The sequence below is a fragment of the Salvia splendens genome, chromosome 21 (assembly GCF_004379255.2).
Source record: "Salvia splendens isolate huo1 chromosome 21, SspV2, whole genome shotgun sequence".
Taxonomy (NCBI): domain Eukaryota; kingdom Viridiplantae; phylum Streptophyta; class Magnoliopsida; order Lamiales; family Lamiaceae; genus Salvia; species Salvia splendens.
The window spans coordinates 23,069,163-23,093,661 of record NC_056052.1 but is presented as its reverse complement, the minus strand read 5'-3'; the positions used below and the strand labels follow the sequence as shown (position 1 = coordinate 23,093,661).

The window sequence follows — 24,499 nt, the reverse complement described above, 5'->3', positions numbered from 1 at the left end:
TTATATAATTATTTGATGGATTGTTATAGTATTATAAATTGTATTGTAATTAATAGAAATATTTTGACCAATTGTTATGGTATTATATGTTGTAGTATATCTAATTTTTTACCCATATTTGATAGGTTGTTATGATAGTATATATTTTAGTGTACTGTAAAGAAATATTTTTGACCAATATTTGTGTTTGACATTAATGCAGATAGTATGACGTGGTGTGTCCATTTATATTGGGGTGGAAATATAATTCCCGGAACAGTTATTTCATATGATCCTCCTTTTGCAAAAGGATTGATTATGTTGGATGAAAGTATTTCCTACGAAAAGCTTGTGGAAACAATTTGTGAAAGAATGGGGATAAACATATTTGAAAACAAACTTCAAATAGTATGGAAACGTCATATATTCTATGGATCTTCAATCACGTATATAGGTATTTTACTAGAAGAAGTATACATGCCACTAATGTTTAGTGAGAGTATGACTACAGGAGGTCAAATTGAATTGTATGTTGAGTATTCGCCAATTACTCAACAACATAGTCATCATCTCATGAGTAATGATGTTGGTACGTCTACGAGAGGCTGAGAACCATATGTCGCTGCAACACAAGATTTTGATGTTGGTACGTCAACGAGAGGCCAAGAACCATGCTTCGATACAACACAAGATTTTGATATTGGAGGCGTGCATTTAGGGGACAGTGACAACTGTAATGTGGTTGAGGACATAATTGGTCCTGATAAAGCCGACTTTCTTGATCCACAATCACCTTATGATTCTGAAGATGTCGATCCGGATAGTACAGATTCAGATGGTGCTTCGTCGGATGAGGACCAATTTGTTGCTCCAAGAACATCCATTCCGGTTGGAGAAACAGTGGTTGGAGAAACATCAATTGGAGGAAGAGCAGTACGAGAAAGAGTAGTTCCACAGTTCCCACAGCCTGGTATGAACTATTTTCGCACCTTACCAGGTCCATATGATAGTTTTGATCCAAAAAACTTTGAGTCTGATGATCTCAATGTGCATTATTGGAGTGAAAAAGATCCGAGCAATGTCGGTTTGCATACTAAATTTAAAACCAAATTGGAATTGAAGTCAGCTGTGACTTTTTGGCATTTGGAAAAAATCCGACAATATACAGTTGTTGAAAGTAAAGGAAAGAGATGGCATGCAGTTTGTAAGTGGCCACAAGGAAATCCGAAAGATAAGTCCTTACCGCCATGTTTGTGGGAGTGCCGAGCAACATTGAGGAAGCATGATGAACACTGGCAAATTAGAGTGTTTAGCACTGCTCATACTTGCATGGGGGATCGTAATTATAATGGGCACGCTAATCTTTCGTCGGGTATGATAGCGTTGAGTGTTCGACATCAGATAGAAAACGATCCTTGCTACAAGGTAAAAGCAATTGTGGCGGATATTAAAAATAGATTTCATGTGAAAGTTAGTTACAAGAAAGCATGGTATGCTCGGAGGACAGCTATTGAGCTTGTGTATGGTTCGTGGGCGTGGAATTTCAAAGTTTTACCAGGTTATTTGTATGAGTTGCAAAGACAAAATCCTGGCACAATTGTCGAATGGTTACATGATGAAAGATTAAGCAACGGTATGAACAAGGTTTTCAAGTACGTATTTTGGGCTTTTGGTCCAGCTGTGGAGGCTTTTCAACTATGCAAACCAGTTTTAACCGTTGATGGAACTCATCTACATGGACGATATCGAGGTAAAATTCTTATTGCCGTTGGATTTGATGCTAATAAGAAATGTTTGCCTATTGCATATGCCATTGTTGATGAGGAAACCATACAAAGTTGGAATTGGTTTATGGAACGTATTAGAATTCACGTAGCCAAGCATGAAATATGTGTAATATCTGATAGGCATGTGGGAATCATAGATGCAATGAATTCTCCCATATGGAAAGAAGAACCCAATGTGGGGCATCACAGATTTTGCTTGGTACATGTTAGAAAAAATGTTTTGCAGAATCACAAAGGCATCATGGTAAAAAAACTTGTTTGGAAAATTGGTATTGCTACAAAGAAACGCAAGTTTAAGATCAGACGTCGTTTACTTCGAACCATCAACAACGAGGCTGTGCAGTACCTTGATGCCGTGGAGTTAGAAAAATGGAGTTTGGCGTATGAAAAACACAAAAGATGGGGTGAGATGACCACTAATATGGTGGAATCTTACAACAATGTGTTGAGAGGCGCTAGACAACTCCCAATTAAAGCTTGCATTGATCTGATATTTTGGAGGACAATAGAATGGTTTAATGAGCGGTCAATTGCATCAACACAGTGTGCCACACCACTTACCCCGTGGGCCCATGAAAAGGTGTGCAAAAATGATGTAAAAGGTCAATTACATAATGTGAGAGTCCCAAACACAATTGCAGGGCTTTACGTGGTTCGAACAAAGCGTCGAATTGGTGGAAAGGGCGGTAATAAATGGAAGGTAAAGTACTTGGAGTCGAACTGCAAATGTCAAAAGTGGCAGATGTGGAGGCTTACATGTTCACATGCAGCGGCAGTTGCGCGGTTTAGAAACGAGCCCATGCTGTCGCTTGTTGATAACGTATACCGCACAAGTGTTTGGGTACACCAGTATTCTACGGTGTTCAATCCAATCAGACACCAAGATTATTGGACTGTGCCTGAATGGACTTTGCAATGTTCACGAGCCCAGTTAATGCCTAAAAGTCGAGGTCGATATCGTACTACTAGGATTCCTAATCAGATGGATGTCCGTGAAGCTGACCAGCCACGCGCCCGACGCCGATGTAAACATTGCCGTCAACCAGGGCACGACAGACGCAACTGCCCGAATGCTTCTTCAAGGATGGATACTCAGTTGGTAGATGATGCCGCTGACGATTTTATGCCTCCACCTCCATCAAGATCTGCAGTTCGAGGTCGTCATTCTATCAGCCACACTGATGATGCCGATCACGATTTTATGCCTCCACCTCCACCAAGATCTGCAGTTCGAGGTCGGCATTCTGTCAGCCACACTGGTGGTACAGGCGACGACATTGGGCTCAGTGATATCCCACATTCTCCACCTAGGTCTTCTGTGCGAGACGATTATTTCGGGGTTGATTTAGAGAATGTCGTTGTGCAAGATACTCCTCCGTCTAGACTCTCCACCGCCAGAATCGGGAAGGGTATCCGTAGCTTCTTTACCCGGAGAAGGCAAGACAATTGAATGTGTAACAACTATTTAGTTGAATTGAACATTGTTCTGTTTATTCTTTATAATTGTGGCTATTTATTGAATTGAGCATTGTAACGTGTTACTCTTCAAAATTTTCCGAAACCAAATTTTTCCCAAGGTAAAAACGCCATCGATGTTGGCGTTTTCCACTAAAAACGCCAACTACAGTGGCGTGCTATTTCAGAATGTCCGCTCATACGTAGGAAAAATGGGCAAAATTTTGAGCAAGGTAAAAACGCCATCGACAGTGGCGTTTTCCACTTAAAACGCCAATAATATTGGCGTCTTTTTAAACACGCCAACGACAGTGGCGTGTTTATGCAGAATGTCCGCTGCAACTAAGGAAAAATTGGCAAAATTTTTCCCAAGGTAAAAACGCCATCTTCGTTGGCGTTTTCTACTATAAACGCCAATATTATTGGCGTCTTTTAAAACACGCCACTGTCAGTGGCGTATTTATGCAGAATGGGCACGACGTTGGGAAATTTGGCAAAATTTTAAGCAAGGTAAAAACGCCAATAATATTGGCGTTTTATACAAAATCTTAGTACAACTAAAAGGCCGGAATGGGAATGGCGTGTTTGTTCCTATCGTCGACCAATAAGTAATACTCCCTCCGTCCCGTGCTACTCGCACATTTGCTTTTCGGCTCGTCACAAAGTCCTTACACTATTTATAATTTAAGTTAGAATTAATGCATTCAATTAATATGTTAGTTTAAGTTAAGAGCTCTTTTATTAAGTGATGTCTCATTACACCTAAAATTCTTTTTTAATTACACAAAAAAATCAATCCCAAATTTACGGCCTAAAATGAAAAGTGCGAGTAGCATGGGACGGAGGGAGTATAAAGAGTTCAATAAGTAATATAAAGAGTTCAAAATATAAATATGAATACGTGTAAAAAGAGGATCAAATCGTCTAATATAACGAGTTCAAATCAATGAAAAACAACCAATATCAATACAAAGTATCAAATTAGTTTAATCATCTCGCCGTTTCCGCATAAACAAACCCCGTATCCCCTTCCCAATTTTGGATGTAGATCTAGGGATCCTTGAGGGAGGAGTATCTTGAACAACAGCGTTCTCTAGATCCACCCCAAAAATGTCATCTTGCACAGACGACCGCGGTGGAGAAGTGGGGACATCACTGATGCCAATGTCGTCGCCGGTACCACCGGTGTGGCTGACAGAATGACGGCCTCGAACTGCAGATGTAGGTGGAGGTGGTTCCACAAAATCGTCATCGGAGCGGTGTACGGGCTGAGATGACGACTCTCCGCAGGCGGTTTTCTTTTTGGTTCGTCGTTTTGCCTTTTGCCTTACGGGTACGTCCACGTCCATTGCAGAGCGCTGCGAAGGACGGTAGTCCATCCGCTCAGCCTCTCCGGATATCCGCAGTCCTTCTTCAATCATCCTCGAAATGGTTCCCAAAGCCGGATGTTCTGTCGTATCTTGGCCACTTAGAAAGTGGCGCACGTTGTGAAGTGTCTCCACCTACAATTATCAAAGTTAAATACATATCATAATATGAATTTTAATAATTAACTAGGGTTTGGTTAAGTATGAATAATTTACCGCGAATCTATGAGAAGATGCCGTTTCGTGGAAGCCCTGTTCAGCATGCACGCCGGGTTTGGTTAAATACACAACAGTTATCTGCCGAAACCAATCCATATATTCTTCGGTTGCAACGGGCTCATCACTGTACTCCAGATCAGTCCACACCAAAAAGTGTCTGTTGTCCCACTCCTGTATATAATTGGCGTGCCAATCAATCCAATTTCGACCAGCTTTTCCACGGCGATCCTGTTTCGCAAACTCAGTACCGTGGAACCGGGGGAGTTGCGGGATATACGGTTGGACAATCCCAAATTGGCGCAACACTCGGTGTGGCAGGTGTGGCTCAGCCAGATTCCAGCAAATAAGCGTTGTTATCGATATCCATACAGGACGACCGGCATCACAACTTTCCGGCAACTGCCGTTGGAGATAAGGCATCCAAATAAACTACATGTAACACAAATTTATTCAAATTAATTTCAATAAAAAACAACAAACAAAAAATAATTTATAAGTATATGAAGTACCTTGTTGGCATGCATCATGGAGAACTGATCTCGGAAATTTTCAATACAATGTCCGGGTGCTTTGACATATGACGCCGGACCACTCCATCTACAAAATATAAATTATGAGCGAATAACACGAAGACTGATGAACATAAAGCTTAAAAAATGAATTAGTGAACAACTTACGCGCTTGCACATGGTAGATAGTCTGTATGCACGGGATCTAGCATCCTCGGTCTAATATTTGGGATTCTCTCCCAAGCCCACAGCTGTAATAGAGTTAAGGCTCCCCCGACATCCGTCCTCTTAGCAACGGCAGCTTCACACAAATTGTGGTACAAGCAAGCAAGCGTCGCACCACCCCAGCTATAGGTAGAACACCGTTCTATATCCATGAAAAATTGCAAGTAGAAGAACGGAATTTTATTTCCGGTGGCATTCGGGATCATCAGACCACCAAGTAATAGCAGACAGTAGATACGAGCCCGCTGAGCATATATGTTGTGTTCGTGCTCATCATTCAGCTCAATCCTCAATTGACGCGATAAGCTAGTCTGCTTAAAAGACATTTCCTTCAACTCGGATGCGTCCGGTATGAATCCTAGAAAATTCAAATACCTATCCTGCCAATATCTCGGTTGTGTCGGGGGGATGTAACCTGTCACAGCCTCTCCATCAACTTTCAGGCCCCATAAAACCTCCACGTCTTCCAATGTTACAGTCGCTTCACCGACTGGGAAGTGAAACGTGTGAGTCTCTGGCCTCCAACGTTCAATCAAAGCGGTGATCAGATGGTGGTCAATTTCCTTTGGCTGACCACACCTCAATAAACCGCCGAACCCCATCTGGTCCACTAATGCCAAAACACGGTGATGTATGAGAACATTCCAAATTATTCCTTCATATCGTCGGCAGCGTACGTATTCGGATGGAACTCCTGCCCATATGTTATTAGAGACGTGTTGTCTCTGAAGATACAGTACAGAAGGATCCGCAGGACCACACGCAAGCCGACGAGCAGAAGTCGAAGATGATGCCATAATTTACCTACACAACATTCAATAATTACATACAATTTAATCCAATTTCACAAAATGGAACACCAAAATCAAATAATTCACAATACACAAATTCACCTACACAACATTTCACACCCAAAATCATAACACAATTCATCTACACAAAATTGACAATTTCAATTACAAATTTGTCCAACCTAACAATTTCAATTTGTCCAATTTCAATTTGACAAACCTAACAATATAAACAAATTTAACAATTCAAACTAATCAACATACATCAACCAAAACCCACATAAACCAAAACAATTTGCCCATTTTTTAGCTATAACAACCCTATGGTTTAGGTTTATAATCAATTTTATACACAAATTCACTTAAACCCAAACAATCCAACATAATAATCAACAATAATGTCATTCAACCGATCCAAAATGCATAATATTTCAACTCAATTCACAACCCATTACAATATTTCAACTAATATTGTAAAAGATAAGCATACTAACCGAAGAAAATATATGAATCTGGAGAAGAATAGCACCGATTGATGAATGAAGTGCGAAATGACGGAGAGGAGGGCGAATTCGCGGAGATTGGCGCTGCTCGGAGAAAAATCGCAGAGTGTGGTGTGCTGTGATGTTTTCGCGATTTGGGGGTGGAGGCTGCTATATCAGCCTGTTAAAACACGCCACTCAAATTGGCGTTTTTTGGTTAAACACGCCGATGTTATTAGCGTCTTTCCTTTTAAACACGCCGATGTCATTGGCGTGTTTTATATACTACACGCCAACACCAATGGCGTGTTTTAACGTAATGATCATTGGAAAGAATACGCCCAAAATACGGCACAAGTATAAAACGCCAACTATGTTGGCGTGTTTGAGAATAGACACGCCAATGCCACTGGCGTTTTTACTTATAAACACGCCAATTTCATCGGCGTTTTTCCCATAAATGGAATTGTTATAAAAATGGGTACATTTGCGTTATTTTACTGTGCAATCCAACTTTATTTTCTTAATCGATGGGCATTTTGAAATCAGGTCAAAGAATAAATCACCACCAACTGTAATCGCTTGGAACAAACTAAGGGATTTGAGATAGGGCAAACTCACCACTTTGTTCCTAAATCGGAGATTAATTAGGCATTCATGAGCAGATAACCTAGCTAGGGTTTCGGATTCAAGAACCTCATTTGGTAAAACAAACAGAATCGCAGTCGGACTGCACCTCCGAACTTGAATAGTGAGATCGGTAGCCCCCCAATTTGATCGGTAACCTACATTAAAGTTCATAATTTATATGGATTCCGAATAAAGTTTGTGATATTAGCAATTAATTTTGGAAACAAACAATTGTAAAATCTGGCAAAGTATTAGTAGAATATTCCAAATTTGTAAAATACATGGAATTAATCCATCGAAAACAACTCATTGTATGAAAATCACACTGTGAGATGCATAATCAATTATATTCAGAAATTCAAACCAAGCCACACCTTCTAATCTGTCAAAGTTGAATAGCTTTTATATACTCTCATAACACTGCACGATATGTAAGTGTTGATTTAACGACATTAGATGGGAATCTCAACTCCATGGTAAGGGCATAAGCAGTGGGGCGCCCTAAGGCGCGCCACGTCATCAGTTTTATCCTCCTTCCCCCCACCTGCAGTGGGGCGCCCTAAGGCGCGCCACATCATCATTTTATTGTTTTGTTTAATTAATTTAAATGTTTTCAAATAACAAGTAACGAGTAAATAAAAAAAAGTTACACCATTCAACTTACAAAAAAAAACAACTAAGTCGGTGCAATTCCCAACTTCCGACGCAGCTCATCGATTAACGCCCGGAGATATTCGGCTTCGTCGGGGTCGGTACACTTCTTGAGGGCCTTGTGCGTCTGCAATAACGTCCTCACCATCGACGCTGTTGCCAACGACTCAAACGCGGTGGCCGTCTGGGTTGGGAGCGTTTCCGGGAACAGAGATGGGTTTGCAGCGGTCGAGGATGAGGTCGCGGCCGCCTTCCCCTTGGCCTCGCAGCCTTGACGCCGGGAGGACGCCGGGAGGACACCGGTGTGCCGAAACTCCCTTCATCCACGTACGTCCGGTTGAGGTCAACCGGGTGATTGCCGCTGCTCGTGTAATCACCAGCTTCGGTGGTCTTCGTCCTCTTCGGCGCACCAGTGTGCAGAATTCCACCTAGGAACTTCTGCTTGTCCCTCAAGAGCGCCCAGATGGCCTCGTGCTTGAAGTCGCCGTACATCGACCGGTACGACAACAGCGCTTTAGCGCGCACGTCGCTCAAGCTCTCGCCGCTCCCCTGTGCCCGCGTGAACTTCTCGAACTCCGCGGCGTACAAGTTCACTTGCTTCTTCACTTGATCCCAGTGCTTGCGGATTTGCTCACGTTTGCGCTTGTACGCAGTCGGCGGCTTGGCCTCATTGTAGAGGCCGGCGATGCGCTCCCAGTACGCGATCTGCCTCTGGTTGTTCGCGAAAATCGGGTCTTCCGATATATCTACCCAACACCGGGCCAAAATGAGGGTTTCATCGTCGGTGTAGTTCGTACGGCCGGGGGCGTACTCATCGCAATTTCCGGGAGGCGGCAACTTCTGCGCCCGCTGCCGGTTCCGCTTCTTTTTGGCTGGGGCGGAAGCGGCGGGTTCGGGATCAGCCGCTGTGGCGTCACGGCGGGAGAGAGCGCTTGGTCAGTTTAGAGACGGCTTCATGTCAGACAACCCGTACGATTCCGTACTGAAATTGGGATCGTACTGGGTGTCGACGTCGAACGAACGATATTCGCCGGGTTCTGTACCCGGCCAATGCGCCTCTCCGCTAAACATAGGACTACTGGGACTTGAATCCATTTCGTAGTAATTATGTAAATGTAATAAGTTTCGAAAGTGAAATCGTGAAATGAAATTATAAATGAACTCTATTTATAAATAAAACGAAACTGCGTGCCATCGTCCGCGTAGCCCACATATTTTGCTGATGCAATGTGAAGCTTATTCCAATCTGCACATGAATAGACCTAAAGCTTGAAAACCAACAAGTTCATGAGCTCTCTCCGGAGTATTTTTTTCCAGCTGGTATAGACGAACGAAAGTTGACCTTTCTCACTCCAGAAAAGCTCCAACCTGCAGCAAACAATGCTAAATTGTGACAGGTGACAATAACAACAACAAAAGCTATAATAACATCATGTGCTAACTAACATAAGTTAATAATAGCCCTGTTACTTGATTTGGGTGCAAGAAGAAGCTTAGTAGTACCTATCTAAGTTGGAAGTGAGGAGGATTCCTTGAACGAGCTGAAAGATTTGCCGACACCTGTTGAAATGTAGCTGCCAGATCCACCTCCCCCATAAAGCGTGCATCAACGATTACCAATTTGGGGTCACAGCTAAAGAACAAAGTATAGGAAAACAGACATTAGGGGATAACCCCACATCGTCAAATTCTCTACTGCAGGTATAGGTAAGCCATCTCCAAAATAAAAATATAATTGTGTAACACTTGAATAGCCCAAACACAGAGAGAGAGATTCGGGATGGGCTCAATATTCTCAAGAGTTTGCTCAACGAGGAGAACCACGAAACAGTAATACTATGATCATACTGTATTTGTATATCTGACTCCCATTCCCTTTTACTACTTGTCTTGAACTCATCCAGCTGCGGCAAATGATCCCCCACCACCTTAAACTTGCGAATATTAGGAACATCAAACTTCCCATTCGTAATCTTGTTGCCATACCTGTATAGGGTAATGAGCTCGAGTGATCGGCTGCCGATTGTTAAGCCCTTCCAATCATAGTTAGAGTTGTGATCCCAAATCACCAATTCTTTCAGCCAAGGAAATTTAAATCACGCCTATATATGTTGTCACAGCTATCCAAACCAATCAATTGCAAAGACTTGAGCTTATGCAGTTGGATCATACTATCACAAGATGGAGTAAGTCGTCTCGGTTCACGAAGAAACCACACGATTCTGGTGGTATCCAAAGTAATTTCCTCAAGAGAAGGGCATTTCAAAATCAAGTCGAGGAATAAATCACCATATGTAACCACATGGGACAAACTTAGGGTTTTAAGATTGGACCAACTTACCTCTTTCTTCCCATATTGGAGATCAATTAGGCATTCATGAGCAGATAAAACAGTTAGGGTTTCGGAATGAAGAACCGCATCTGGTAAATTAAACAAAGAGTCAAGACCCCATCTCCGAATTCGAAGCGTGAGATTAGTAGCCCCCAATTCGATCGCTGTTATAATCATTATTTTAGCTAGCTGATGATCTCCAACAGTCTCCATATCTAGACGGAAACTATAGATCCTTAGCTTGGAATCTTTGTACCTCTGCAAAGTGTTGAGTGCGAATTCCCAGAACTCGGTAGATCGAGAGAAATCTTGGTCTCGGAAATCGAGATCGGGGCGCGTGAGCCATGCGAGGCGCCAGGATTTGAATAACACAGTGGTTCGGGCGGCAAAGCGGGCATTCATGAAAGATTGAATGCGATGAATCATTTCATCAGGGATATCATCAGCCGCAACCCCCCCTGTGTAATTCTTCACACGAGAAGCCTTCAAATTCAGATGGATCCTTTCGTGATTCGCCATAGGAGAAACCCCCAAATTCAGATGGACACTTTCAGTGATTTGAAGATTTTTCTTTCTTTTTTCTTGAGAAGCGTGGTGAGGTGAGGAGTGTGTTTAATTGCCGCGCCTTTTTCTTCAGCAACAACGGTTTGAATTCTTCATTTTTTTAATCAATTTAAATTTTATTTATAACAGACGTGAATTTGGTCATTTTGGTGTACTCTGTAATAAGTATCTCATGAATAAAGATTTGAGCGAATTCGATTCCTAAGTGGGAATTATTGAATCTATTTATATGCTCATCTTATCAATTTTTTCATTCACTCTAAAAAAACATCATATATTCATATGTTTGTCTCATTATTACACCTGAGCATTTATATCAGCATGTAGTTCTGTTATACGTTCACTCTAAGAACATGAGATAATCGGACAATAATTAGACGATTATTCCATTTTAAACTTATACTTTTGAGTTTTATTTTAGTTTTTTTTTATCATAGCATCTCCAATGGTTCTGGACATGCAATAGCCCTCCCATAGCCTTCCCACTGCCACATCATCTGCACTAAAATCCTCCTGCCACATCATCTGGACATGCAACTGGACATGCAATAGCTCTCTCATAGCCCTTACATAGCCTATCCACATCACTAATAACAATTATATAATTTAATTTACAATCGTAGCAACAAACGAAATTTAATTTACGAGACAAATACAGGAAAATTGAATAATAATATTAAAATTTATAAGAAAGTACAATAATTTATAAAAAAAGTACATTAATTTAAAAAAAATACAAAAATTAAAAAGTACAAAAAAAATACATAAAAAATCACTCCTCGCCTCCGTCGTCGCCCAGCCCTTCGTCGTCGCCGCTGCCGCCTCCGTCGCCCCCAACGCCGCCGCTACTCCCGTCGGTATCCCTCTGAAACCCATCCAATTCTTCACGCATGCTCCGGAGCAATACGCAAAGATAAGTCTTCTCATTGGGGTCCATCGCCGTCCGAAAGTCGGCTAAGGTCTTCACCATTTGAGCGCGCGTTTGTTGACGCGCGAAGAATTTGAGCTCATCGATGGACCTGCCGAGGGGGGATGACGACTGGACCTCCTGGGAACTTGGGGTGCCCCCCCTCGCTTCCCGTTGCTCCCGCCTTTGGCCAACCGGGCGAGGTCGGCGACCGAACGAACGAGGGGTCGGGAGCTCCTGGGCCGTCTCGGGGAGGTCGTGGGAACCACCGCTGCTACCGCTATACTAACCGGTATAGTTCAGTTTCTGCTTCTTCGGCCAGCCAACCTCGACACCTGCCCGGAATTTCTCCGACTCGTGGAGCACAAGGCAGGAGGTCCAGTAGGTGAAGTCGTAGTACTTCCCGGGATCCGGGTAGGCTCTCTCCGCAATCCTCCTGCAGTCCTCCTCTGTTCGGCCACTGGTCCGCATGCGGAGGGCGTTGACGTACAAACCCGAAAATCGAGCGACGGCAGACCTGATTCGGTCCCAGCATTTTCGACACTCCTCCCCGGTGCGCGGTCTCCCTTCAGGGCAAAATGCCCTGTAGGCTGCGGCTACCTTGGCCCACAAGTTGACGATCCTCTGGTTGTTCGAAACGAGAGGATCATCGCAGACACTCACCCACGCCTTGGCCAGCGCAACGTTCTCCGCGTCCGTCCACTTCCTCCGGACCCCGCTATCCTCAACCGGCTGCGACGACTCGCCGACCTTCTTGGCCTTGCCCTTCTTCTTAGGGGCGCTCCGACCCCGCCCTACTCCCCGGCTTGGAATGGGGGTTTTCGGAACCTCGTTAATATCAAAACCCAATTCCTCTAAGGAGAAGCTCTCAAACGGTGTGTACTGTGCATCCGTTGGGGTCGATGTGTGCGAAGAACCGGTGGAAAAATCAAAAGCCGGCCGATAGAAGTTTTCCCCCCCGGGCATCCCCTGCGGCGGTGGCATCATCTGCTGCGCCGGTGGCTGCATCCCGGGTGCCCACCCCGGCATCATCTGCATAGGGGGTTGCATCGGGGTACCCCTGCCAAGCCGGCAAACTTCCCCGGCGACCATCGGTGGCATCATCTGCTGCCACGGGTACATGTTGTAGTACCCGGTCATCGGAGGCCAACCACCTCCCACGGGAGCCGGGGGAGTCTGAGACCCTCCCCCGGGAGTCGGGGGAGTCTGAGACCCGGTCGTTACTGGAGTACCTTCGTAGTTGTTCTCCATTTCTCGTTGTTGATCTTGTACAAAAATTAAGATAGAGAGAGTACTCGTTAATACAAGTGGTGCGAATGAAAATGACGTCCAAAACGCGTATATATAGTGTTTCGAAAATTTTTTTAAAAAAAATAAAATTTTGACGCCGGTCTGACGCCGATTCGGGGCCTACAATGGCGCCGTGAGAGTCGGCGTCAGAATCGGAGTCAGTCCAAGAATCGGCGTAGGCGCGCCGATTTTGACGCCGGTTTCGCTGACGCCGGCTGTAATGGTTCCGCGTCAGCACCGGCGTCCGCGAAAAATCGGCGTGCCTACGCTGACGCCGACATTGGAGATGCTCTAATACCCACAAAAGCAGCAATTAGGGCACGTCTGAATCACATACATCGGCAAGAATTATTTTAGTATCTTTACAAAATATTATCAATTGAATATAACTTTATTTTTTCAATATATACACGTTGTAAAGTCATGAACTTTTAATGAAGTTTATGACAATTTCAGTGAAATCATTTCTTAATATGATGCTCGAAGAGAAATATTTGTACCAACTAACATTAGAATGCGGAGTGAGGTAGAAGTTGGAATGAAATTATTTATAGACAACAAAGTTAGGGGCGACATAATTACCATTTCATCATTGGGACACAATACGGAAACATATGTGAAAAATAGAAATCCCTTTTCTATATGTAAGTGTGACTTAATATGATGATTCTTGATATTGTACTGTCACATTTTTGCAGTTGGCATATACACAACACATAATTCCCTTAACATTCATTGGTCCATGACTTGTAGTGCACAAACTCCTTTCTCCATATCTCCCACACCTACAAATAACCATGCATAGTTCCCATTTAGCATTCTTGAAAAGTTCAGCAAATTGATGAGGGATGAAAAACTATACAAATTCAAGTACTTAAAACAGACACACTTTGACAAAATAAAGTAATGAATGTGTATCAACCAATTACTAAAAAACCAACTCATCATTAAGCAAAATGATGTTGAACATAGGAAGCTTGGTACCTATATCCGTTGGAACTTAATGAGGTATTGCTGATCACCACTTGAATCATGTGTTTCACATGGGCGATAGCCCAGCCGTTGAAACAGAGCTTCAAGATTCACATTCCCTGTAAAGCGTGTATCAACGCTTATGCAGTTGGGACGACAGCTCTGGAGCAAAGCCTCTAGGAAAGCAGAGAAGCGAGAGAAGCATAGTTCATAAAAACCCGTTATCGACAAATTCTCTACTCTGGTAGGTAAACCACCATCTCCACTATATACACTCTTTCGGGGAAAATATTTAGAATCCATACGTACAGAGAGAGATATTCGGGATGGGCTCAACATTATCAAGAGTTTGCTCAACGAAGAGAACCATGAAGCAGTAAACGTATAACACTGTACATGTATATCTGACTTCCATTCCCTGTTACTACTACTCGTCTCGAACTCATCCAGCTGCGGCAAATAATTTCCCACCAACTTAAATTTTCGAATATTTGGAACATCAAACGCCCCATTCCTAATCTTATTGTGATACGTGTAGATGGTTATGAGCTCGAGTGATGGGCTGCAGATTCTTAAGCCTGTCCAGTCATAGTTATTAGAGTCAACATCCCGAATCTCCAATTCTTTCAGGCAAGGAAATTTAGGCCACAACTCATGCCTATATATGTAGTCTCTTCTATCCAAACCAATCAATTGCAATGACTTGAGCTTAAGCAGTTTGATTTTACTCTCACAAGATGGGCTAAGTCGTCTCGGTGCTCTAAACAACGCTGGAAAGCTTACGTTTCTATCCAACGCTATTTTCTCAAGAGATGTGCATTTCGAAATCAAATCATAGAATAAATCACCATATATAAACGCATGGGACAAATTAAGGGTTTTAAGATTGGACCAACTTACTTCTTTCCGCCCAAATAGGAGAATAATTTGGCAATCATGAGCAGATAATCCAGCTAGGGTTTCGGAATCAAGAACCTCATATGGTAAAATATACATTATGTGACCAGCGGTTCTTCGAATTCGAAGCGTGAGATTAGTAGCCCCCAATCTGATCGCTTTCACAATCAATTCTGTAGCTAGATGATGATCTACAACAGTACCCATCTCTAGACGGAAAGAGTTGATCCTTTGATTGCGATTTTCGTACCTCTGCAAAGTGGTGCGTGCGAATGCCTGGAACTGGATCCATGGAAATGGGAAATCCTGGTCTCGAAAATCGAGGTCGGGGCGCGTGCGCCATGCGCGGCGCCAGGACTTGAACAACACCGTGGTTTGGGCGGCAAGACGGGCATCCATGAAAGATTGAATGCGATGAATCATTTCATCAGGGATATCATCAGCCGCAACCCCCCCTGTGTAGTTCTTCACAGGAGAAGCCTTCAAATTCAGATGGATCCCTTCGTGATTCGCCATAGGAGAAACCCCCAAATTCAGATGGGCAATTTCAGTGATTTGAAGATTTTTCTTTCTTTTTTCTTGACAAGAAGAGAAGAGAGGAGAAGAGTGTTCTAATTGAGTTTAATTGCCGCGCAAAAACGGTTGGATTCTTCATTTTCTAATCAATTTAAATTAGTTACTACTATTAAAGACGTGAATTTAGTCATTTTGGTGCAAGTATTCGACTGAAATCAATTCCTATGAGGCCATAGGAAATGAGGCGCCCTAAGGCGCGCTACGTCATCAGTTTTATCCTCCTACCCCTCGCCTGCAATGTGGCGCCCTAAGGTGCACCTTATGAATTTTCATTTTATTTAAATATTTAAACAACAATAAAAATTGGGAAAAAATTTCATTTCATTTATAGAAATTAATACATTACAATACGAATTAAAAAAATATGAAAACTCAGCGACGGCGGTTATGAGCCCACATTTCTTCAATCATGTCGTTCATGAGCTGAACATGGTCTTGTTGGTTGCGCATTGAGGTCTGTCTAGCTAGAACCTCATTGAAGCCCGGCGGTAATCCTCTAGCGGGGGGCTCGGTCGCCGTGCTGGACGAGCTAGATGCACCGTCATCATCGTTCCAGTCGGTGATGCTCCCACCCTCATGCTCGACTATCATGTTGTGCATGATTACGCACGCATACATGACATCGGCGATGACTTCCTTGAACCAGAGACGAGCAGGCCCCTTCACAATTGCCCACCGTGCTTGGAGCACACCAAATGCCCGCTCGACATCTTTCCGCGCCGACTTCTGCTTTTGCGCAAATAAAGCCCTCTTCTCACCAATTGGGCAGCTGATCGTCTTCACAAAAACAGGCCTCCGTGGGTATATGCCATCGGCCAAGTAGTACCCCATGTGGTATTGGCGACTGTTGGCAGTGAACTCGATGGCCGGGCCGTTGCCATTGCATTGCTCGGTGAAGAGGGTGGATGAGTTGAGGACGTTAATGTCGTTGTTCGACCCGGCTACGCCGAAGTAAGCATTCCAGATCCAGAGCCGATGGTCAACGACGGCTTCGAGGATCATCGTCGGGTGGCTGCCCTTGTATCCACTTGTGAATTGGCCTCTCCACGCCGTCGGACAATTCTTCCACTGCCAGTGCATACAGTCGATGCTCCCTAACATCCCAGGAAAGCCGTGCGCCGTCTCGTGCATCTTCATCAGGCCCTGGCAATCAGCGGCAATCGGCTTCCGCAAATATGTGTCGCCGTAAGCCTCCACAACTCCCCTACAAAATCTCTTCAGACACTCCCGGCCTGTTGTCTCCCCGACGTGGAGGTACTCGTCGAAAATGTCCGTCGTTGTGCCGTAGGCCAACTGACGGAGTGCAGCCGTGCACTTTTGCAACGGTGTAAGGCCAGGTCTGCCGACGCCGTCTTCCCGATACGTGAAGTATTCATCACGTGATGACAACGTCTGGACAATGCTGAGAAAAAGGTAACGTGGCATTCTAAACCGACGACGGAAAACAGTCTGTCCCCACCGTGGTTGATCGGCAAAATAGTCTGCAATCAAACGTTCGTGAGCTATCGCGTGGTCGCGTCGGACAGACCTCCGACGTCGAATAGGCCTGTGGATCTGCTCCGCTGCCGCCGCATCGCGCTGTAGTTGGGCTAAGCATTCCGCCATTGCCTCTTCAGCGGCTGCATCTAAGGCTTCCGAGGTGGCAAAGGTCGAACTACCCGACTCCGATGAGCTAGAACTAGTGGTGTCATCGTCGTGGTTCATTTTGGTATTTGAGAGAGGTAGAAATGTGATAGATGAGCGAAATGAGAGAGGTGCGTTGTTCGTACGAACAAGTGAATGAGAAACGATGTTTAAATAGCCATGAAAAACGCGTGTCATCGTCCGCGACCATCGTCCGCCGATCCCACAATGGCGCGGACGATGGTGCGGGCGATAGGCCATCGTCCACGACGTAGGGCGTGCCCTATGCATTGGCCGCGGACGTAGGGCGCGGACGATGACGGCCACCCACAATGAGGGAATCGTCCGCGCCCGAGGACGATGGACGCCATCGGGCGCCCCATTGCGGGTGGCCTGAATACCACGATAAAATTTAAATAAAACTTAAAAAACAAAAGTAGTCTGTTTATCTTTCATTACACTTGAACATTTTTATCATCATGTAGTTCTATGTACACTTTCATTCCATGAATATGGGATACTCGGACAATAATTAGATGATTTTTCAGATTTAAACTTTTCTTTTAATTTTATTTTAGTTTTTATTTTGTCATGCCATGTAATAAGCTGTAATTAGGACACATATGAATTGCTTAAGATACACATGAATCCAATTTGCTCAGGATTAAAGTTTAGAAATTTATAGCTCAATAAAATTTCAATAAAGTCAGTTCTACTTATGTTTCAATAGAAACATGATTAGGTATTGATGGGTTAACACTACATACATGGGCGGATACAGAAAAATGTTACAGTATGGGCTATATATTCAAATTTTGTATGAGATAATAATTTTCCTATATTTTGTTGTTTTGGTAGGAGCTTTTACACTTAATTTTACACAAAATACCAACAAAATCATAATATTATATAACTAAAATAATGAAAAAAAATTAGTTGGGGAAGGGCTTAAGCCCCTCCTTAATCATATATGTGTCCGCCCGTGACTACGTGCAACTATTTCCTATGAAGGTAATTAATGTCTTTAACTTTTGTATATATTTATATAATATAGGATGCTTTGGAGTTAAAAATATGGAGTAATAAATTAATTTTATTATTTAGCTTGTATCCCGATTAGTCGGTGTATAGTCTGAAACCGGAACAAATCAAGCTACATTTTGAATAATTCTAAATACTCTTAATCTTCATAAATTTCCAATTGTTGATTTAACTATAATGTGAGTCTTAACTTCATTGCAATGTCAATTGAAAAAAACAATGCACCTATTTTATTAATGAAATGTGAGGCTGATCTCAATCAGCACATGAATAAACATTCCATTATCATCTCCTGCTTCATGAATAGACCTAAAGCTTCGAAACTAACAAGTTCTTGAGCTCCCTCCGGAGTATTTTTCCGGCTGGTGATCGCGGTATAGATGACCGAAAGTAGACCTTTCTCACTTTCTTATATGGTGCAACCTGCATAAAAAAAATACTCAATTGTGACGACGACAACAACAACAACAAAAGCTATAACATTATCAGTAAATGGTGACCTGCTTAGCGACGTAGTTCATCACAGCTGCTTCAGAGAGAATACTCCCTTCTCTGGGGACAACAAATGCCACAGGGATCTCTCCAGCTTCTTCATCCCGGCCTCTGTTTCATACAAAGGATCAGAATGTTACTAGCAGAAATTAAGGAGCTACTATGTCTTAGAGCAGTTGAGATAACTATTGCACTTTCATCTTGTACATGTCTGAGAATTTGATGGCTAGGCGTTGCGAAATAGCGAAAAAAGAACTTCACTGAACCACACTGATCTATGTGAGATCCATTTAAATCATCTGGCCTTGTGAGGTTTGTTTCAGAGCATAACATAAACTAGCAAGGATCCCTCAAACAAATGAATCAAACATTTCAGAATCACAGCAGCTGTTGCATATGCAAACTTCATCAGGTTTCAAAAGCAAGATTTGGTAGGGAAAATTACCAAAATGCGCGTGATACTCAACATAAATGAATTTATTCTGACCCGAACGGGATTAGCATCCCAAAACAGATAACATCATCAAATTCAAACATAAAATGAGTAGGGAAAACACCATATTAGGCAGTTTCATCACTTTGAGATTCGTGTTATTCAACAGCTTGAACTTACCCTGTAACGGCCGCATCAAGTATTTCCGGGTGTGACATCAGAACTGACTCTAAATCAGCTGGAGCAATCTGAATATAACAGAGTGGACATTACAGTAACTCTATATCAAAGTTAATGGTGACTCGAGTTGCATAAATGGAAGCAAACCTGGAAGCCTTTGTACTTGATGACCTCTTTCAAGCGGTCAATCACAAATAAGTATCCGTCTTGATCAAAATAAACGATGTCCCCAGTATGTAACCAACCATTTTTGTCGAGTGCAACCATGGTTGCATCGTTGTTATTCAAGTACCCTGGATCGAACATTGACATCATAGAACTTCTTTGAGTTTATAACAATAATGCCAAAAAAGAGATAAGGATTACCTTTCGTGTTTCCAGGTGAACGCAACCAAAGCTCGCCAGCGGATCCTGGGGGCAAGTGAGCACCTGTGACCCAGTCTACCACTTTAGCTTGAACATTAGGCGAAAGAAGTCCTGCAGACGTATATTTATGAGCTCCAACTGCATTGTATCCTCGAGCTCCCAAAGCAGCTGATTCTGTCAGGCCATAACCCTGAACAAAAATTCATTATCATTAGTACTAATTTTGCACAAACAACTTTAGTAAACTAAGAAAGACAAGGCCATCGAAGGAAATACCTGAATGAAATCGACATGGGGGAGTGTCTCAATCATATCAGTTATGCTTTTCTCGGTCGCAGGAGCAGCCCCACAACAAACCTGCTTCAATCTCCGAAAACTACTACCACCACCTCTCCTAGCTCTCTTTGTCAACTCTACCAGTATAGGTGGAACACAATGAAGGTGAGTGACACCATATCTAACAATAGCTCTCTCCATTTCATCAGCATTAAATCTTTTCATAGTAACAATAGTAACCCCCAACGACAACAATCCCAAAACGAATAACGACAGTCCATACACATGAAACATTGGGATAACAGCCAAGTAGACATTCTCTGAACTGGGATAATCATAAAGAGTTGCTTCAAATCTCACAAAATGTTCAATCATGGCTATGAAGTTCCCATGACTCAACATAACACCTTTAGACCTACCAGTAGTGCCCGACGAGTACAAAATCGCAGCAGTGTCCTGCTGCTTAATTCTAGGCCTTGGTGCCATTGCAGGATCACTAGAAATCAGCTTATGAAAAACAGAATCATCAGTAGACAGAGAGTTCAAGTCTAAAGCTTCGGGCACCCCGACTACAGGGCATCCAGCTAAGGCATCAACTAACTCATCAACCTTATCATTTGCAGCAAACGCTAAAGTTGGATTACAATCAAGAACTTGTTTTAACTCTAACAAATTGCTTAAAGGATTCATGGGGGTCACAACTGCACCAAGACTCATAGCACCCAAGGTAACTAAAGGGAAGCAAACAGAATTGGGGAGCAAAATCAAGACTACATCACCTTGCTTCACGCCCAAATGATGAAGACCGGCAGCCATGGATTTCACCAAAGGTGAGAGCTTTGAGTATGGAACAGAAAGCCCAGATGGTGAATCAACGAGTGCATGCTGGCCATCATGTTTATGTGAGAAAATGAAGGAAACAACATCAAGAAGAGGGTCAGAAGGCAGGTTGATAGACGGGTATTTGCTGGAATACACCCCTGTTTGAGGGGAATACAAAGGAAACTTTCTTGATTTGGATGATTCATTGATCCCACCATGTTCTTCTTCTGTGCTCTGCAACTCGACGAGGGCTTTCGACAATGCAGCCATTGGAGGAAGAGAGAGAATCAAAGCCCAAAATGCTTAAATTGTGGCAACCGTTTTTGTTCTTGGCCAATTTTAGTAAACAAAGAAGTGTTCGGAAAGCAGCACAAGATAAGTTCGATATAAATTTGTGTTTCCTTAAATTCGCGAGAGTCAGAACAAACCAAAAAAGAGCAAATTAGGATTCAAATCAGAAAATTGCATTGATGCCAAAGTATGGAGTGCTCATTCTAAAAAGTAAAAACCAACATATATTGTTCAGTTTTTTTATAAATAATATTCCATCCTATCCATAAAAATATAGGCAATTAATATGACACGAGAAATAAGACAAAATTGATAAAGTAAGAAAAAAATGAGAATGATAGTTAAATAAATATTAGTGGATAATGAGATCCACATTATTAGTGGTGTTTAATGGTGGTATAAGTTGTAAATAAGTCAATGTCAAAATGGAATGCACATGTTTTTGTAGGACATACAAAAATGGAAAGTGCACATATTTTTATGGGATTGATGGAGTAATTTTTTTACCACTTCTAAGGTCTGAACCTAGATCTCTATTCATTAAGCTGTGGGAACATCTTTTTTGGTCCACGAACTTTGTCAAAATATCATTTTAGGTCCGTGAACTTTGAAAATATCATTTGAGGTCCGTCAACTATAAGTTAATATCATTCGAAGTACTTTTTTACTATTTCAAAGTTTTTATGGATGAAAATACCCTGAATACCTTGAAGGATATATATTTTTAATTAATTTATCACATACTCATATTTTTTAACGAATCTTCTAAATATAATTTGGCCTTCAATATTATCATTTAATTTTGTGACATGTAAGAAATGTTCCTTATTCAACTTTTTATAATTAAAGAATTTCAAAATATTTTTAAGATATGTATACTCGTAAAACTAATGTCATAGTCAATAGGCATACTTGAATATTAATATATTATTTAAAAATAATATCAATATATCAGTATTCAAGTATCGTTTATTGACTAGGACATTAATTTTAGGAGTATACATATTTTAAAAATATTTTGAAATTCTTTAATTATTAAAAGTTGTATAAAGAACATTTCTTGCATGTCATAAAATTAAGTGATAATATTGAAGGTTAAATAATATTTAGAAATTCATAAAAAATATATAGTAAAGATATTCATAAAAAAATGAGTATATGATAATTTTATTAAAAATATATACCCTTCAAGGAATTGAGGATCCAGAAAAACTTGGAAATAGTAAAAATGTACTTAGAATGATATTAACTCATAGTTGACGGACCTAAAATGATATTTTCAAAGTTCACGGACCTAAAATGATACTTTGACAAAGTTTATGGACCAAAAAAGATGTTCCCTCTTTTTATTAATACTACTCTTTCCTATCTATTAAAATATGGACAATTAACATGACACGAGAAATAAGACAAAACTGATAAAGTAAGAAAAAATGAGAATGATAGTTAAATAAATATTAGTGGATAATGAGACCTACATTATTAGTGGTGTTTAATGATGGTATAAGTTGTAAATAAGTCAATGTCAAAATGGATTGCACATGTTTTTATGAGACAGACAAAAATGGAAAGTGCACATATTTTTATGGGACTGATGGAGTAATTTTTTTACCACTTCTAAGGTCTGAACCCAGATCTCTATTCATTAAGCTGAGGAAATATATCCACAATCGATTTTTACTAGCAAATAGCTTAGAATATATTACTCCCTCCGTCCTATAATAGATGGTACACTTGAGGAATGACATGGTATTTTAGGAGAAGTTGTTTTGTGTGTTAAGTGGAAAGAGAGAATAGTATATTTATATTAATGTGATATAGATCTTTTTCAAAAAAGAAAATGTGACATCTTTTATGGAACAAACTAAAAAAGAAAGTGTGACATCTATTATGAGACAGATGGAGTACTTAGTATTTATTTTTACTATAAGAACAATTTTAGCTGTGCCTCTCAGCCCTCTCTCTATAAATGATAAACTTCAAATAAGAATATTTATTTAAAATAAGAATATTTATTTAAAATAAGAACAAATAACTTTTTTAACTTTTTTATCATGAAGATCGACAATAATATTTTTAATTTTTTGCCCATTAGAGATTTCACAATTTGAGAACTGAAAATGACATAAGTGAAAAACTTTTCTTTAAATTCAAACTCTATATAATACAAAGATAATTATTAGCATTATTTAAATTAAAAAATTAATTCTGGTCAGGCTCATAATTTTAAAAACTTAAATATAAAATTATAACATTTTAATTTTTTGAAATTGTTTCTCAGTGGTCAAAATCAAAAAACTAATATGACGGAATCAAGTATGATGTGACGGTAAAACGACGATTTGAAAAAAAGGGCATCATGTATTTATGAAAACAACACCGATTTATACGAATCAATGTGATTTTGTCGTCAAATCATACTTGATTTTGCCACATAAGAACCGATTTTGACCATCATATAATAATTTTTAAATAAATTAAAATGTGATTATATATTCCTATTTTAAAAATTATAGTATTGACCAGAAATAAAAATAAAATAAAATAAAATAAAATAAAAATAATAATCACCCATACAATATACTAGTAAGCATTGATTTACTCATAAGTACTAAGTTAGGTTAATAATAAAAATGATAAGTTAATGCCAGCAGTTGGACTTAGATACGACACCACATATCGGTTAGCCTAATTCCGCATCCAATTTACTCCACAAGCTCTAGTAGAGCTGTCCTAATTTATGAGAAAATATTTAGTGAATCTTCCACGCTAAAGTGTCATTATGAGATGGTTTACTCAACCATTTAATTTTTGACAAATGATAAGTTAGGTTAATAATAAAAATGATAAGTTAATGCTAGGAATTCTATTTCTCCATCTCATTTAATAATAATTTGATAAAATGAATAAGTAATATATAAAAATATAATAAAAGTAATCATTCAATTTGTACATACTATATTCCTTTTATTAATATAATATAAGTTATTAAGAAAATAATTGAAAATTTTAAATTTACTAATAAATAATCGGAAGTCTTAAAGATGGTTTACAATTTATCAAAGAGTGTTTGAATTTTTGTATTTTATAAATTTTAAATTATTTTATATATATGTCAAGATCTATCATAACTTATTCATATAATACAGTATGTTATAGTACCAATAAAAAAATTAAGATTTGAAGAAAGTCATAGTAGTTGCTTAATTTTTCTATCAATAGTTTTTAACCAGATAGAAAGCATGAGAAGATCCATCAATAGCAAAACCATGAACGAAAAATAAAGAGATAAGTATATCAATAGCAAAACGATGAAAGAAAAAAAATGATAAGTAAGCAATA

At 40.7% G+C, this 24,499-nt stretch overlaps 4 protein-coding genes across 8 annotated transcripts; all 4 read right to left on the bottom strand.

Moving 5' to 3' along the window:
* Positions 1-4,136: 4,136 nt before the first annotated feature.
* On the bottom strand, positions 4,137-4,996 carry LOC121784393. The gene is made up of 3 exons (XM_042182539.1): positions 4,805-4,996; positions 4,307-4,723; positions 4,137-4,145 (listed from the first exon to the last, which is right to left on the bottom strand). The coding sequence occupies exons 1-3, from the start codon at positions 4,901-4,903 to the stop codon at positions 4,137-4,139; spliced, it is 525 nt and encodes a 174-aa protein (XP_042038473.1). The 5' UTR covers positions 4,904-4,996.
* Positions 4,997-9,442: 4,446 nt separating this feature from the next.
* LOC121784392 lies at positions 9,443-10,946 on the bottom strand. Its single transcript, XM_042182538.1, has 4 exons — positions 10,437-10,946; positions 9,944-10,128; positions 9,656-9,728; positions 9,443-9,463 (listed from the first exon to the last, which is right to left on the bottom strand). The coding sequence occupies exons 1-4, from the start codon at positions 10,944-10,946 to the stop codon at positions 9,443-9,445; spliced, it is 789 nt and encodes a 262-aa protein (XP_042038472.1).
* Positions 10,947-13,805: 2,859 nt separating this feature from the next.
* LOC121783920 (putative F-box/LRR-repeat protein At4g00320) lies at positions 13,806-15,677 on the bottom strand. 3 transcript variants are annotated; one of them, XM_042182107.1, is made up of 2 exons: positions 14,173-15,677; positions 13,806-13,973 (listed from the first exon to the last, which is right to left on the bottom strand). In XM_042182107.1, exon 1 carries the CDS (start codon positions 15,571-15,573, stop codon positions 14,173-14,175), a length of 1,401 nt encoding a protein of 466 aa, XP_042038041.1. In that variant the 5' UTR covers positions 15,574-15,677; the 3' UTR covers positions 13,806-13,973. The 3 variants fall into 3 exon arrangements, with proteins under 3 accessions (XP_042038041.1, XP_042038042.1, XP_042038043.1); XM_042182108.1 differs by having other exon boundaries at positions 15,061-15,677; XM_042182109.1 differs by lacking the exon at positions 13,806-13,973 and having other exon boundaries at positions 14,665-14,738; positions 15,061-15,677.
* A 2,827-nt stretch (positions 15,678-18,504) lies between these two features.
* Positions 18,505-21,327, bottom strand: LOC121783754 (4-coumarate--CoA ligase-like 6). 3 transcript variants are annotated; one of them, XM_042181926.1, is made up of 7 exons: positions 20,464-21,327; positions 20,045-20,181; positions 19,769-19,958; positions 19,550-19,695; positions 19,403-19,470; positions 18,798-18,900; positions 18,505-18,720 (listed from the first exon to the last, which is right to left on the bottom strand). In XM_042181926.1, the coding sequence occupies exons 1-7, from the start codon at positions 21,134-21,136 to the stop codon at positions 18,607-18,609; spliced, it is 1,431 nt and encodes a 476-aa protein (XP_042037860.1). In that variant the 5' UTR covers positions 21,137-21,327; the 3' UTR covers positions 18,505-18,606. The 3 variants fall into 3 exon arrangements, with proteins under 3 accessions (XP_042037860.1, XP_042037861.1, XP_042037859.1); XM_042181927.1 differs by having other exon boundaries at positions 20,824-21,327; XM_042181925.1 differs by having other exon boundaries at positions 20,045-21,327.
* Between the last annotated feature and the right edge of the window lie 3,172 nt (positions 21,328-24,499).